This window comes from Ovis aries, chromosome 12 (assembly GCF_016772045.2).
Source record: "Ovis aries strain OAR_USU_Benz2616 breed Rambouillet chromosome 12, ARS-UI_Ramb_v3.0, whole genome shotgun sequence".
NCBI classification, from domain to species: Eukaryota; Metazoa; Chordata; class Mammalia; order Artiodactyla; family Bovidae; genus Ovis; species Ovis aries.
Genome location: NC_056065.1, coordinates 59,110,216 through 59,125,102, shown reverse-complemented (window position 1 = coordinate 59,125,102; position 14,887 = coordinate 59,110,216). Strand labels below are relative to the sequence as shown.

Sequence of the window (14,887 nt, the reverse complement as noted above, 5' to 3'; positions counted from 1 at the left end):
CTCTGTAAAACAACTTTGCTATCGCTTGGTTATAAAGAATAAAACTTTCTAATGACCTCTGACTATATTTTAAAGTACTTACTTAACAGTAAATGCAAGATGTTTTCTTTTATTGTAACACTCTCAATAACAAGTCCATAAATTACTGGATAAAAATTAGTAATTTCTTTCCTTTTACATAGTAGCTTACCCAGTTTAGCGGCGCCCTCTGGTGGGTATTCAGGAAACTGACCCTCGGAAGGAACACTGACAGTTCTCCGCAGGCATCGCCCTTTGGTGGAATCTGCCTGCTGCTCGTGTCCTCCCTCCACAGGTATCTAGTAAACCAAAAAAGAGATGAAGCTTAATTGTGCCATGAGTACCTTCTGACTGAATAACATTTTTAGGTGATGAAGGTAGGAGTATGCCATCATCAGAGCAAAACAGAAGAAATGGAGAAATAAAGTCTACACAATGGTTAAAGTATTACTAACTCCTTTCAGGAAGCTTTTCTTTAAAAAAGAAAACTGAAAGATCAGGAAAGGTGAGTATGTAAATGAGCTTTCATGAAGTCTGTTCAAATCACATCCAGGTGTGTTTATCTGCTTGAGGAGCTTGGAACCAAACACAAGACACCCACACAAGTTAAGATTCTTTCACATCAGAAACCTGTGCACAAGTTCCAATTCTGTCCACCATTCAGTAAGGTAATGGAAATACAACCAGCCAGAAAGATTTCGTTCCAAAATTCTTGTAAAAGAGGTTTTGTTAGATAAAAGTCGTAAAATCACCCAAATTTTCTCCAATTTTAGAAGTAGGCACTTAGAGATAGTTAATAAAATACTATCTATACATGTTTTCAGTCAAAACATACAGATACATGCATAAAACGGCATATATTCTTCCACAAGTGAGACTAGTTTTTGAAATCCTGAAAAATATTTTTTTCTGGCATAATTTTTTTTTTTCTGATTGTACACGTGGAATGAGAACTAAAAATGGTATAAACGATGCCTGATGCCATTAACTATTTTATAATTGACACACCGGTAATCACTGTGAATTAATGAGATGGCTCTAAGTTCCTTTTTCTTCCCCCAGTTTTGGTAATTGCAAAAGACCAAATCATCTTACTTTGGGAGAAGGGCAAAAACTTTTCACAATGAGATTTTATTAGTAACCTCTATCGGAATTAAGAATAGTGTTCATAACATCTTAAACAGTTTGGCAAACTATGTCAGGAATTATGGTACCAAGTCCTCAGAATCATACCCCTGCCCCTCACTCAAATGGGCACTAACTGCCCTTATCTGAGTTGCAGGCTCAATCACAAAAAGAGGAAGTTACAGAGAGAAAAACAAGAACCGGCTAGGGCCAAGTAGGCCCAAGATGGCGGAAGACCTGATCTCCAGTGGACTTTGATCTTCATTATACGCTCACTGTTAACGTATTGGCATGCTAAGTGACACACCCACGAGCGCCACGACAACTGGCAATCGCCGTGACAACTGGAAAAGTCCACATAAGGACTGAAAAGGGGTGCCCCTCAGTCCCGTGTACAAACCACACCCTTGTCCTCAGACAGCTCATGAATATCCTCCTTCTCTACGAAATTCTGTGCTTTTAACCTCAGCCCTACTATATAAATGGTGTCTCCACCTGAATGAGGCTGAGAAGCTGATTTGCGAACTAAATTCTCACAAGTCTCTATTTCTTTGGTCACTGAATAAATTATGCGCCATTCTATTCTCAGCACCAGTTTCGCTACTATTGGCTGTGTGAATCTGAGTGGAAAAAAGAACCTCCTCGACCAAGACCCCTCGGCCTAGACTGGGGCCCTGGTGTGGGTGCAGGCAACCAATTCGGCAACAATTAATCATAGTCTCTAATTCTTATGGCTCCAATATAGACATTTTTAAACAAATTTCAGTAATGACTAGCATTAGGTTCCTACCATGCACAAAGCTAAGGATTTACACTTGTGCCATTACGAGGGAGCTATTATTATTACCCCCTTTCTACAGACGAGGAATAATTTATTTCTCCAGGTGATTACTACGGGCACATCAATTGATCCAGCAAAACTGGGACAGATACAGGCTTAAGTGTATCTGCTTCCTGGTTTGCCTCAGTAATTCAAGTCCTATGACTGGGTCAAGGGGACGATACCAAAGGTTTTCTCTGCATTACTGAGAGTCTGAAGAGCAAAATTCTCATGTCTTCATAAGGACTGAAAATTTTCACACTTCATAAGACTAAAAATTCCCCGTTTCTTCACTGCTATAACTACAGTTACTGCTAGTGGAATTAAGAAAAGTAAAATTCTAAAACATAATGGAATATCAAATAATAGCATCAGTAAAGACATTAACTCTTCCAAAAGCTCTGTAATAGAAAACTTGACGAACAGTAATCTAAGTCATCTGACCCTTTCAGGATGGAAATGATATCTACTTAAATAATTAAAAGAGTAGTGCCCAGAGGTTAAATAACCCCCTCCAAGTAGGGAAGGTAAAAATGTATCTTCAACCTGCCTTAGGACAGAATGGAGGTAAATTTGGGGGTGGGTGGGTGGGAGGAAAGTAGTTTGGATTTTTGAACAAACAGATGAACCTGAATAAACATAACTATTTTTGCAATAGTTCCCCCCAAATGCCTATTAATGAAGACCTAAGCCACAGAGAAAAAAGGAGTTATTTTTTATATTTTAGGAGGGAATGACCTACAATCCTTTCTGTGGAAATTCATAAAGATCATAACCAGGAAAAAGAAAGACATGGTTTCCATTATCACATACTTTATCTGTATCATATCTAAGAAGAGAATAAATGAAATATATCAAGCATCTTATTTGGGCCTAAATGTCACTCACAATTAAATTCTCAAAATTTCAATGCAGACTTTTTTTTTTTTCACAGTTGAAACTTAAAATATGATGAATGATTTTATTCACAGCATCACTCTTAAGTTTAGGGCATTTTATTTCTGACTCAATATAAGGGAGAATAGTGTTTACTTTTATTCTAAATGTGTTTCTTAAGAATCATTTCCTTTTACAACACCATTGATTTGCTTCTTACATAAATTATCCTTTTAAAGATATTGACCTGCTTCTTAAAAGTTAGAGGTATAATATTTCAAGTATCTTCAAATGAACTAAGCAAAAGTTTTTACAAATGTCAGCCATACAGCCAAAGAAAATTAGTTTTAAAAAAGACAGCTTTAAAAAAACAATTTTTTACATTCCAATTGTCCTAATTTAGCTTACTGGTTCACATTTACTTGTATACCGAATTACTCTAAAAATTGTGTATCTTTCAGGTTCTATGACATGAGAGAAATTTTTATCTTTCTTTCAACCTTTTTTGGCTTATATTGTGCATCTTCTGACATTTCTTTTTCTTCAAGGAGAGTGGTGACCACCACTGTCTTTGGCTGCCTATTGTCCAATGTTTGAAAAATAGCTGCTATGTGTATTTCTTGGTCCAGTCTTGTGTTGTTTGCAATGGGAGGACTAGTTTTGTACCAGTTACTCCATCATAGCTGGTGCCAAAAGCCTCCGATTCTCTTATCCAAACTACTAGTATGGTCTCTTTGTTGGTGATATTCTGCCCCTTAAATCTATTCTGTATGTGGGTTAACAGAATATTTCAAAAATGCAATTGGAACCATGTCATTCTGAGCCTTAACGGCCTTCAGTTGCTCTCCTTTGCAGTGATTTTCAAAGAAGAGACGGTATGCTCGCTCTTATGTGGATGTGACAAGGAGGGCACCTCTCTGCTTCAGTTCAGTTCAGTCACTCAGTTGTGTCTGACTCTTTGCGACCTCACGGACTGCAGCACGCCACGTCTCCCTGTCCATCACCAACTCCCAGAGTTTACTCAGACTCGTGTCCACTGAGTTGGTCATGCCATCCAACCATCTTATGCTCTGTCATCCCCTTCTCCTCCTGCCCTCAATCTTTCCCAGCATCAGGGTCTTTTCAAATGAGTCAGTTCTTCGCATATCTGCTTCAATCACACTCTAATCTGGAGTTTACCTGCTGTACAGGGCTTCTATGTAAGCTTTTCTACAATGAAAGGGTTGTTCTGCTAAAAGTATCTTAAAACTACTATCTTACAGAGTAAGTACAAGGTTCCTGATATAGTATACCAGGTTTTCCACAATCTGGCCACTGTTTGGGTATCCAGCTTCGCACTTTACATTCTAGGAACACCAATTTGCTTGCGTTTCCCTAACATATTCCCTATGTTGTAGTTCAGTGCCTTTGCTGAGTTTGTTGTCTCAGTCTGAAAGATTTTTTTCTGTTTCTTCTCTATTCCATACCTGCCAGGTCAACTCTGATCCACCCTGAGACCTAGAACAGGCATTGCCTCTTCAGGAACCTTCCTTTCTATCAATCCCCTAAGGGCAGGTTAGGGCATATCTCCTGAGGTTTCTCCAATAACAGATCTTTCTCTGCCACTATACTTATACATGGGATCATAATTATTCATCTGTGCAACTGATTCTGCATAAGTTAACAGCTTTACTTACCAGTAGATTCTCAAACCTTAAAATAGTTACAACTCACAAGTGAATAAATGAATATTTGATAGGTAGATATGGGGGCCATTTTAGGCAAACGAAAAAATATAACATCAGCCAAGAAGTTGGTAAATATACTATTTTTTTTACTTTTGGAACCTGGAGATAGTCAATTTAGCTAGAGCCTCTTAAGGTGGAGAAGCGGGAGAGAATACCAAAATATATTATAACCACATGGGAGGGCTTTAATACCAGGCCATGAATAATTCAGGAAGCACTGGGAAACCATTCAAGATTTTAGATCAGAGGAATAGTGGTCTCTTAATTGGTCTGTCTCCTTCCTATCTTTCCCTCTTCCAATACATCCCACAGATTAATATTCATAACACATAACTCTGACCCCCTTCCTTTCTTAAGCTTCCTTTGGTAATTGGCCATTGCCAACAGCATCTTAATGACAACAGACTATAGTCCTTTAGAATAAATAGATTTCTTTCTTTTATTCTATCCAATTTACTTGTGCTATTTATCAAATGCCATTTTAAAATTATTTACCCTATTCCCACAACTAAATTTGGTACTGGAGAGAGAGGAAAGAATTGTGTCTTATTCTCTGTAACTCTGAACAGTAAATTCACATACAGGGGTACATTATGTATCTGTTGAATAACTTAAAAGCAGCTCTGAATGAAATATGCCATGGGTAGTTTACTCCAAGATAAATAACACTTGATTTTAGTTATTTGCACAAAGTTTAACTGCTATTTTCATCAATATATCTGAGTGTAAATACTGCTTTCTGAAAGGAAGAAAAATATTATTTAAATATTTTGAAATTGCATTATTACTACTTTGAAGCCTTTACACTAGCATCCCAGCTTTTAAAATTCCAGATACAGAAAGCAGAGTTTGAATGAAGGAAAAAGGAGCCATTCTTACGGGCTTGTTACTGCCAAAAGAAAGAAACTCAGAAATTCAGCTTTCTTTTGTACTTTTGTGCTGGTTGCACTCCGGGGGCTGGGGGTGGGGTCATGATTGTCTTCTCTACCTTTTCCCTCAGCTCCTTAATCTCTGGTTTACTTTACTTGGTCTTATCTCTTGCAAGCAAAATGGAATTCAAATGGCCTCCTATGTCTTCTTTGAACCATGCTGGTGCCAAGCCAGCTGGGGCCTATCCTGGCATCCAGGCAGGGAAGTGTATTTCATAACACATAAGCAATGTTTGTTTGGCACAATTTGCATGAAGCAATTTACCGAATCAGTGAATCATTTCTCAAGGTGATATTCCTGGCAGACTTCTCTCTCAGCATTCTGCCCAGGTCTATCCTGCTGCTGCCTTCCCAAGCTGGGAGCTTCGTGCATTCAGCATGCTTCCCATGGACATCCCTCCCCATCCTGTTTCCACTGAGCACAGTAAACGTGCAGAGTTAACAGAGAGCATTAAGAGACCCCACACACTGAATACATGAGTGATACCAGACTAACAGAATCCTCCCACATTCCAATAGCGTCTGGCTAAGGATTCAGGTTAAACCCTTGCAGAACCCTCTTTCTTATCTTATTAACACAGCGATAAACACCCCCATGATTAGTTAGTTGATTAAGGTTTAAAACAGCTTTTTAGGATAATTTTGGCAGGAAATTCCTTAAACTCCTTGTTTCAAGGAATTGTGAATTGTTAAACACAAAACCCCAAGGATAAGAGTTATATTCCTCATGATCGTGTGGGTGGAATATAAAAGAGTGACAGTGTATTCAGGTTCTTCCAATTAAAAAAAAAAAAAGATTTCTAATCTTTTCCTACCATGAAATTAACAGAATATTAAATAAAATTCAAGTAGCAGGTATAAGTATGCCTTAACATTTTCTTATCCTAGAGACTTAATCCAGTTTTTCCTACTTAATAATGGTAGAACACACCTGTCTTAAGACATTAAACTGTTTCTGTAAACTTGTCACCCCCTACCTGGTCTATTGCAGTAACATAACTCATCTATTTCCTTCCAATCCCTTTCACTCAATTTTCAACATGATCAACAGAGTTCCTTTTCTTAGAAGTAAATGTGATGTCATTGCCCTGTTAAATACCTTTCCATGATCCAAATCATTTCCAGAATCAAGTCTAAATTCCTTAGCATGGCCTTTAAAGAACTTTATTCTTCACCTCTTGCTTTGCAAATTATATTCCAAGAATTCTGAACATTTTGCAGTTTGCCAAAGAGATGTGAAATGTTTCTTGACTTTGCATCTTTATATGTACATGGAATATTCTTCCCATCTTTTCCTCTAAGTGAGCTTCTGTTTGTCCCTAAACACACGACTCAGTTGTAAACTTCTTCGTAAATCCTTTTTTTTGCTATTCTCCACTTTAAACCATATAGTATCCAGGGCAATATCTTAGTTAATCTTTCCCTTGTGGTAATATTATAATCCTCTTAAAAAATTGCATTGAGGTAAAATTCAAGTACCATAAAATTAACCACCGTAAAGTGAGTAATTCAGTAACATTTAGTATATTCATGATGGTGTGCAGCCACCACCTCTGTTCCTAGTTTCAAATGGGTCTTTTAATTTTTAATTTATCTGAATGTGTTCCTAACAATACTGCATTTTTGCAACCACAATACTGCACACATAATAGGTGCTCAATAAATAAAGATGCAATTTCACATTCAACAACAGAAAAGCATCTTATGGATTTTTTTCCACTTTTATTACCCAGTCTTAGAAAAAAAAATATGTTATTACACCTATTGTTGAAAGAAGACTTATCACATAAAAAAGAAAAGACAGAAGGTTCGGCTCCTTTCAAACTTAAATTTTAAAAAATGGATATTCAGGAATTAAAAGTTTATAATCTGGCTTTTTCAAAATTCATTCAACAAATATTTGTTGAGAATTTACGTATGTGTCAGGAACTGTTCTAAGCACTGAGGGGTGCCATACTGAACAAAACAGACAAAATCCCTGACTTAGGAAAGGGCAACCCACTCCAGTGTTCTTGCCTGGAGAATCCCAGGGACAGAGGAGCCTGGCAGGCTACAGTCCATGGGGTCACAAAGAGTCGGACACGACTGAGCAACGAATGTTTTCAAAAGCTTATATAAAAGAGACAATAAGCATGATAAATTATATAGTATTTTAGAAGGTGGTAAATACCACAGGGAAAAAAAATAAGATTCATGTAATTAGATCAGAATTTCTGAATGGAGATATAGGGAGGGATTGCAATTTTAAGTAATTTGGTCAGAGTAGCCATATCGAGCAAGTGATATACAAGCAAAGAGCTGGAGGAGGTGAGAAAGTGAGTCATGCAAATATCTGAGAGAAAATTCAGGGCTAAGGTCTCAAGGTAGGAACATGCCTGATGTGCTTAAAACAGGGACAAAGTCATATCCAAGTAAAGGTGTATAATGGGCAGGTTGATATATGAGTCAAGAAAAGAGTTGTGTTGGCTTAAGACATACAATTAAGATCATCAGCTTTAGAGGGCTATTCGAAGTTATAAGATTGGATGAGATTCCTAAAGAAGTGAAGTTCACGGACTGAACTCTGTAGCACTCTCTTGTGGAGATCGGGAGAGCAGGAGAGAAATCTCCAAAGATGACCCAGAAGGAACTGCCAGAGAGACAGGGAGCAAACTAAGAGAGCAGAGTGTCATGGAAAGCAATGTGAAGAAAGTGGTGCTAAGAGAAGGAATTCGTGATCAACTGCATTAAATGCCACTAACTTAAAGATGAGGTAAGACAAGAAGTGAGAAGTGACCACTGAATTTAGCAATGTGGAGGTCACTCGTGAGCTAAACAAGCGTAATTTTCACAAAGCCGCAAAGGTCAGAGTGTAAAAGAAGTAGGTTTAAGAGATAATGGGAAGAGAAGAATTAGAAACAAAGTGGCTAGAAGTTTTTAAATTTTTGCCTGAAGAGGAGCAGAGAAAGGGATGGTAAATGGAGAGAGAAGTGAGATTAATGCAGCCTTATTTTTTTCTTTTATAATGGGAGAAATAATAGCGTGCTGATGGCAACAATCTAGCAGAGAGCAAAGAGGTGAAGATGTAAAAGAAATAAGGGAGAACTGCCAGTGAAATATTCTTGAACAGGCAAGAATGGGCACAGGGAGGGGCTGACAGCTGGACCCTGGGTAATCCAACCACAGTGAAAAGAGGGAAATCAATGTATAAGGAAATAGTTGCTGGTGGATGTGTAGACATAGTAACAGAGTTCTCTCTTGAGTGCCTGAATTTTCTTAATGAAATAAGCAGCAAAATAACAGCTATAAGCGAGGGTAGAGAAACATAGAGGAGTCAGAATATATGAGGAAATGTTAAAAAATCATCTCAGAAATCATTCTGGATTGTGCTACTCAAAGTATAGTCCAAGGTCCTATACTGTTCTGTTTTGTTGTACAAGTTGTTCGTTTAAACAATTTAACAACATAGAAATTAAGAAGAAGTGTGCTTTGTGTTACCAGTAGATTTATCTCATTTTATAGCACACTCTATAAATGTGTACAATTTTTGTAATTCTATTTCTTCTTTTCTTATTATGACTATTATTGGACTGCAATTTCATTTTTTTTGTTAAATCTAATAAAAAAATTGGACATAGACTTTTGTCTTTTTAAAACTTCATTTTGCTTCACAATTCATATTATTGTGTTTTTTTATTCATGACGAGGTAGGGAAAAAATTGGTCCCTCACCACGTACAGAGTGAGAAGGACGAGTCCAGGAGAGTTGGACGGTAATTAGACTAGGAAATGTTTTGTGATTGCCAAGGAGCATTAGAGGCTCACATGAGGTTTGCAGCCATTAGTTAAAGACTATCAGTGAAGTGGAGTGATTCTCTCCAGACACATTATGCTGTGTGGAAGCAGAGCAGGATAGATGAGCAGCAGGATTTAACTGACCTATCACATTGCCAAGTGAATATGAGATGATGCAAAAGGGGGTGGGGGCAGCGAGGAAATAGTATGCAAAGCTTAAAGTAAGTGATCATGGAATTCAAGCTGGATGAAGAGGGAAAAGAGGGTAATAGAGGTATGAGGGACAGAAAAGTGACAAGATCAATGACCCATAAGTCCCAAAAGGGTTGAAAAACTGTTGGCAAAAAGGATGAGCTAGAAAGATTGCAGGTGTCAAATAGTAAGACATGCACAGTTGAGAACGTGAAGAAGCTGCAGCAATGAGGCGAAAAGATTCTTGGAGGAGAGGAGTTTGGGAAACTTAGAGCCAGTGTGTTGAAGGGATCATCTCTGCAGACACTGGAATCCTCACAAGTGAAGGCAGCAGTAGTGCTGGAGATAATGACGATGAGTCAGCAGCTAAAATCAATAAGAAATGAGGAGAAATGACGGTGTGGGGTGGGGCTAGAAGATGACTATAACATGAGACTCAGAGTTTGGACTTTACAGGGGAAAAGAGGGTGAAAAGACAGGAAGCAGCCATGAAAGGAGAAGGCTGCCTACCACAGGCAGCCTGGTAGGAAGGCCCTGAGAGGAAAACAGCCTTCCCTTGACAGGGCCTCACTCGAGGCAGTGTCCTCAGAAAGCTACAAGTTCTCGGGAGATCTAGAATCAAGCAACTCCTTCAGAGAAGGGGTAAAAGAAAGAGCTGATGCGACTGATGACGGACTATCAGTTGCAGAGGGTGTAGTGAAAGGGTTTCAAGAGGCGGGAAAGGATGAGGGGAAGGCAGAGACAGAAAGGGGGTTTACAGAGTCACATGGAGAGTGGAAGACAAGGGTGCCCCGGATGTCTAGGGCTACTCTCAATGGCTAGCATGCTGATGTCTGGCAGAAACCAATACAATACGGTAGCACAGTTATCCTTCAATCAAAAATAAGCAAAAAATTTTTTTAAAGGGATAAAGTATGTAAGAAATCATTTCAGATATCATCATTCCTCATGGACAGTTATTTTGTGGGGCTAAAGGGGGTCCAAGCCTGGATTACTCAATTGATCAGTAATATTTAATCCATGGGTTACATCACGGTTCTCTCTAAGGCACGCTCCTGACCTTGTGCTATGTATCTTTAGGCTATTTGGTTCCTTACATTACTAAATTGAAGTAGATAAGGGCAAAAAGATGGTAAATGATACGTTCATATAACTCCATACTAATAGCTCTGATAAAAGACTGCTGACCGAGTAGATTGGTTTAAATGGGCATTCTGAATTATCTGTTTATTCAGATTGGATAATTAGAAATATTCTATACTAATACGTACCCTACCAATTTTTATTATGTAGCTACTTAATAGAAACAAAACAACATGTACTATCCTATTCCAGAAAGGGCTGACCTTTATTGAATTATTTTAATAAAATCAAATTTCATTATATGACAATACTGGAAAAGGGTCACAGGTAGGGAAATGGTAACAAAAGTAAGGGACATTTTCCAATGACTAGAGAAAAAGAATAACTAAGTCCATAGAGGGCACATTAGCCAGGCCCTTGCAAGTAAGTACCGCCTATGAAAAGATGAAAATCGAAATTGCTTTATTGGTATGACCTTGCCTTTACGATGTTAAAGAATGCTGAGTAGAAGAGATGAGAAAGAAAAGTACAGAGAAGGAGGAGAGAGAGAAGAGAAAAGGGTATAGGAATCCACAGGTAAGAATTAAGAAATGTATTTTTTGTGCTTTGCTTCAACTGAATTCACTTTTCTGGAGGGATGACTTATGGAACTAATATTCTTTTTAACGGCTTTCTAATTATTTACATATGTTTTTGGCAATTAATCTTTCTCCTTCACTGAATGAGATCCCTTCTTCTCTTTTCCTCCCCATTATCCCTCTTCTTGGTCAAGATCATACTCATCATTTTTTTATGCTGTGGAGGTTGGGAGCAAGATGGTTTTCTGGCCCTACCAGGTCAACCACCTGATAAATCACCAAGAGGCAAACGAATTATTGGATGTGGAAGAATTTATACACTGTAACAGTTTGAGGAGTAAAGTAATAATGGTATATACATAAGTTCAAGGGTTTTTTTACTTAGAAGCACAGAAAATTTACCTAGAACTCAGTGTCTGTACTTAGTATATTCTGTCTCTCCAGATCTATTCTTTGCCCTTCTCTCCCTTGCTGTGCTTTAGGAAACAGATTTCTGGAACACATCAAAAGCAATCTTTTCCTTTGGCTTTAAGTTAGGTTTGGCCAGTAGGTAACTGGCAAGAAATCAGAAAGCAGGAAAAGAGAGCAGGCGTGTTTGTTCTCTAGTGTTTCCTCCCTGCTGGCCATTTCTGTTTTGGTAGAAGTTGTGTTTTCTTCTGTACAGCCACAGCTACTGCTACTGGCCCTCTTGGCAACTACAGTTTTCTGGGTTCCAGAAAAACTGCTCCTTTCCCTTGCCCTGAAGGTCCAGGGTGATAACTGCTTTAATGTATACTTTATCACCCTCTGGTGGGTCCCTTTTGCTGCCATACCTCTGTATACTCCCTTCATTAAACTTCTTTCAATTAATTTGCTGACTGCGCCATTAGCTACTTGTACGAAGCGAGATTGATATAATTTCTAATAGCTGTGCTGGGCTTAGTTGCTCAGTCATGTCTGACTCTGGGTGACCCTGTGGACTGTAGCCCACCAGGCTCCTCTGTCCACGGGGATTCTCCAGGCAAGAATGGAATGGGTTGCCATGCTCTCCTCCAGGGGATCTTCCCAACTCAGGGATTGAACCCAGGTTTCCCGCAGGTGGATTCTTTACCATCTGAGCCACCAGGGAAGCCCTTCTAATAGCTGCTGCTGCTGCTGCTCAGTCACTTCAGTCATATCCGACTCTGTGCGACCCCACAGATGGCAGCCCACCAGGCTCCGCCGTAGATTGATATAATTTCAGGGCCAGGTCTACACAATCCAACTCACTCTCACTCCAAATTACTCAACTCAATATCTCTTTCACCATCCTGTAGTGAATATCCAGCCCGGTCTTGTTGAAGTCACTGCTTCGTGACAATCACGTATTCATCAAGACGACACTGGCAGCGCTTTGGAACCACTTACGAGTCTCCATTCATAAAGCCTCCATTTTCATAAGTGTAACTCATCAGGATGCAAATTTAAAACTAGATTATTTCAGGAATTTGGTCAGAAAAGGGAAGCAGCTTTTCTCAGTAACATCCAACCTCACCTCCTTCTCCTTGTTGAGCAACACCAGCTGGCTGTCTGTGAGGATGCAGTACTTCCGCTCCCATGTGGTCGTGTCGGTGTAGGGTGACTGGCCACAAGACAGACGGTGGGTAGGTGGCCCTTTCACATCTGTGTGACAGACACAAAACAAAAGGGACAGATCACTACCATGCTTCGTAAATTCACGTTTCAAATGGAAGATGCTTCAAAATCAAGGAAGGTGGTCTAAACCTAAACTTAAAATTCCTCTGAAGAAAATATAAACAGTTTTTGACACAGGGAAGATTTTGCCCTATAGTCTGCAAAAAAAGAGGGCTGAAACACTTTGGGAAGAATTGTTAGCACAAGTTTGGCATGGTAATCACCAGTGTATATGCACTAAAATAATGGGAGATCACTTCAGGGCAAAACCAGTTATCATTCAAAAGAAAGAGGTGGGGGTGACTCAGAGACAAGAATAAAGGATAGATCTCTTTCGGAAGAAGATGCTGCTTGCCGCATGTACACTCAAGAGTACTGCTGAGCTTGAACTGAAAGAGTGAAGTTATTGGCAGCCTACATCTTCAAGATGGCTTTATTTTTGGTCAGTTGTAAGATTTTAGAACTGGTTAAACTATAGCATCATATTACCACTAGAGGCCAGTAAGATCTTAAAAACAGACGATCTAAGCATATTACCCTCATGTTTCTTAAAGGCGGAGGCATACAATATAACACCTAACTTAAATGTTTCAACTCTTCTAGAAGTCTCATCTCCTATGTTACTTTTTTCTTTTTCTTTTATTGAGATATGACTGACATGTAACACTATATTATTTTCAAGTGTATAATATAATGAGTCAATTATTTGTATATACTGCAGAATGATGACCATCCGTCACCATAATAAGTTTTAGAAAATCTTTTTTCTTTTGATGAGAACTTTTTGATTTACTCTCCTGGCAACTTTCAAATATTCACTACAATACTGTAATCGCCACGCTGCAGATGACATTCGCATGGCTTATTATAAGTGGAAGTTTGTATCCTTTGACCCCCTTCACTCATCTCACCCACCATCCTCTTGGAGATCATCACGCTGTTCTCTGTACTTGTGAGTTTTGTTTTCTTTATTTTAGATTGTAGATTCCACATGTAAGTGACATCACATGGTATTTGTTTTTCTCTGCCTTATTACATTTAGCATAATACCTTCAAGGTCTATCTATGTTGTCATAAATGATGAGATTTCATTTCTTTTTCAATGGCAGAATAGTTTGCTATTCATCCACCAATGGGCACTTGGGTTGTTTCCATTTATGACTACTGTAAATAATGACACAATGAACACAAGGATGCATATAGCTTTTCCAATTAGTGTTTTCATGTTCTTTGGATAAATATCCAAAAGCGAAATTGTTGGGCTGTATGGAAAAGGAAATGGCAACCCACTCCAGTACTCTTGCCTGGGAAATCCCACGGACGGAGAAGCCTGGTAGGCTTCAGTCCATGGGGTCGCAAAGAGTCGGACATGACTGAGCGACTTCACTTTCACTTTTCACTCTCACGCACTGGAGACAGAAATGGCAACCCACTCCAGTGTTCTTGCCTGGAGAATCCCAGGGACAGAGGAGCCTGGTGGGCTGCTATCTATGGGGTCGCACAGGGTCAGACACAACTGAAGTGACTTAGCAGCAGCAGCAGCAGCAGCAGCATGGTAGTTCTATTTTTAATTTTTTGAGGAACTGCTAAACTGTTTTCCATAGTGACTGTACCAGTTTACATTCCTACCAACAGGGCACAAGGGTTCTGTTTTCTCTACATCTTTGTCATCATTTGTTATTTCTTGTCTTTTAAAAAATACCCATTCTCATTTGGTGTGAGGGATATCTCACTGTTGATTTTGATTTGCATTTTTCTGATGATCAGGGAAGCTGAATACATTACATATGTGTTGTCCATCTATAAGTTTCTTTGGAAAATTTCTGTTCAGATCCTCTGCCCATTTTTCAATCAGACTGCTGTGGGTATTTTTTGTTTGTTTTTTACTCAGTTGTATGAGTTCCTCATATATTTTGGATATTAACTCATCAGATATATGATTTATAAATATTTTCTCCAGTTCAGTAGGTTGCCATTTCATCTTACTGATGGTTTCCTTTGCTGTGCAGTAGCTTTTTATTTTGATATAGTCTTGTTTGTTTATTTATTTTTTATTTTTTGCCTTTGCTTTAGGGGTGAGATCCAAAAAAATCACTTCAAAATTTTTTTAATA

General features: G+C 38.7%; 1 protein-coding gene across 7 annotated transcripts in view; it reads right to left on the bottom strand.

Moving 5' to 3' along the window:
* RASAL2 (RAS protein activator like 2) overlaps positions 1–14,887 on the bottom strand; it is a 392,695-nt gene that overhangs the window by 182,627 nt on the left and 195,181 nt on the right. For all 7 annotated transcript variants that reach the window (XM_027975906.2, XM_027975907.2, XM_015099332.3 and 4 more), the window contains exons 2-3: positions 12,635–12,762; positions 191–317 (exon numbers count right to left, since the gene is read on the bottom strand). In XM_027975906.2, the coding sequence (XP_027831707.1) occupies positions 191–317; positions 12,635–12,762 (255 nt within the window). The remainder of the gene's footprint in view (positions 1–190; positions 318–12,634; positions 12,763–14,887) is intronic.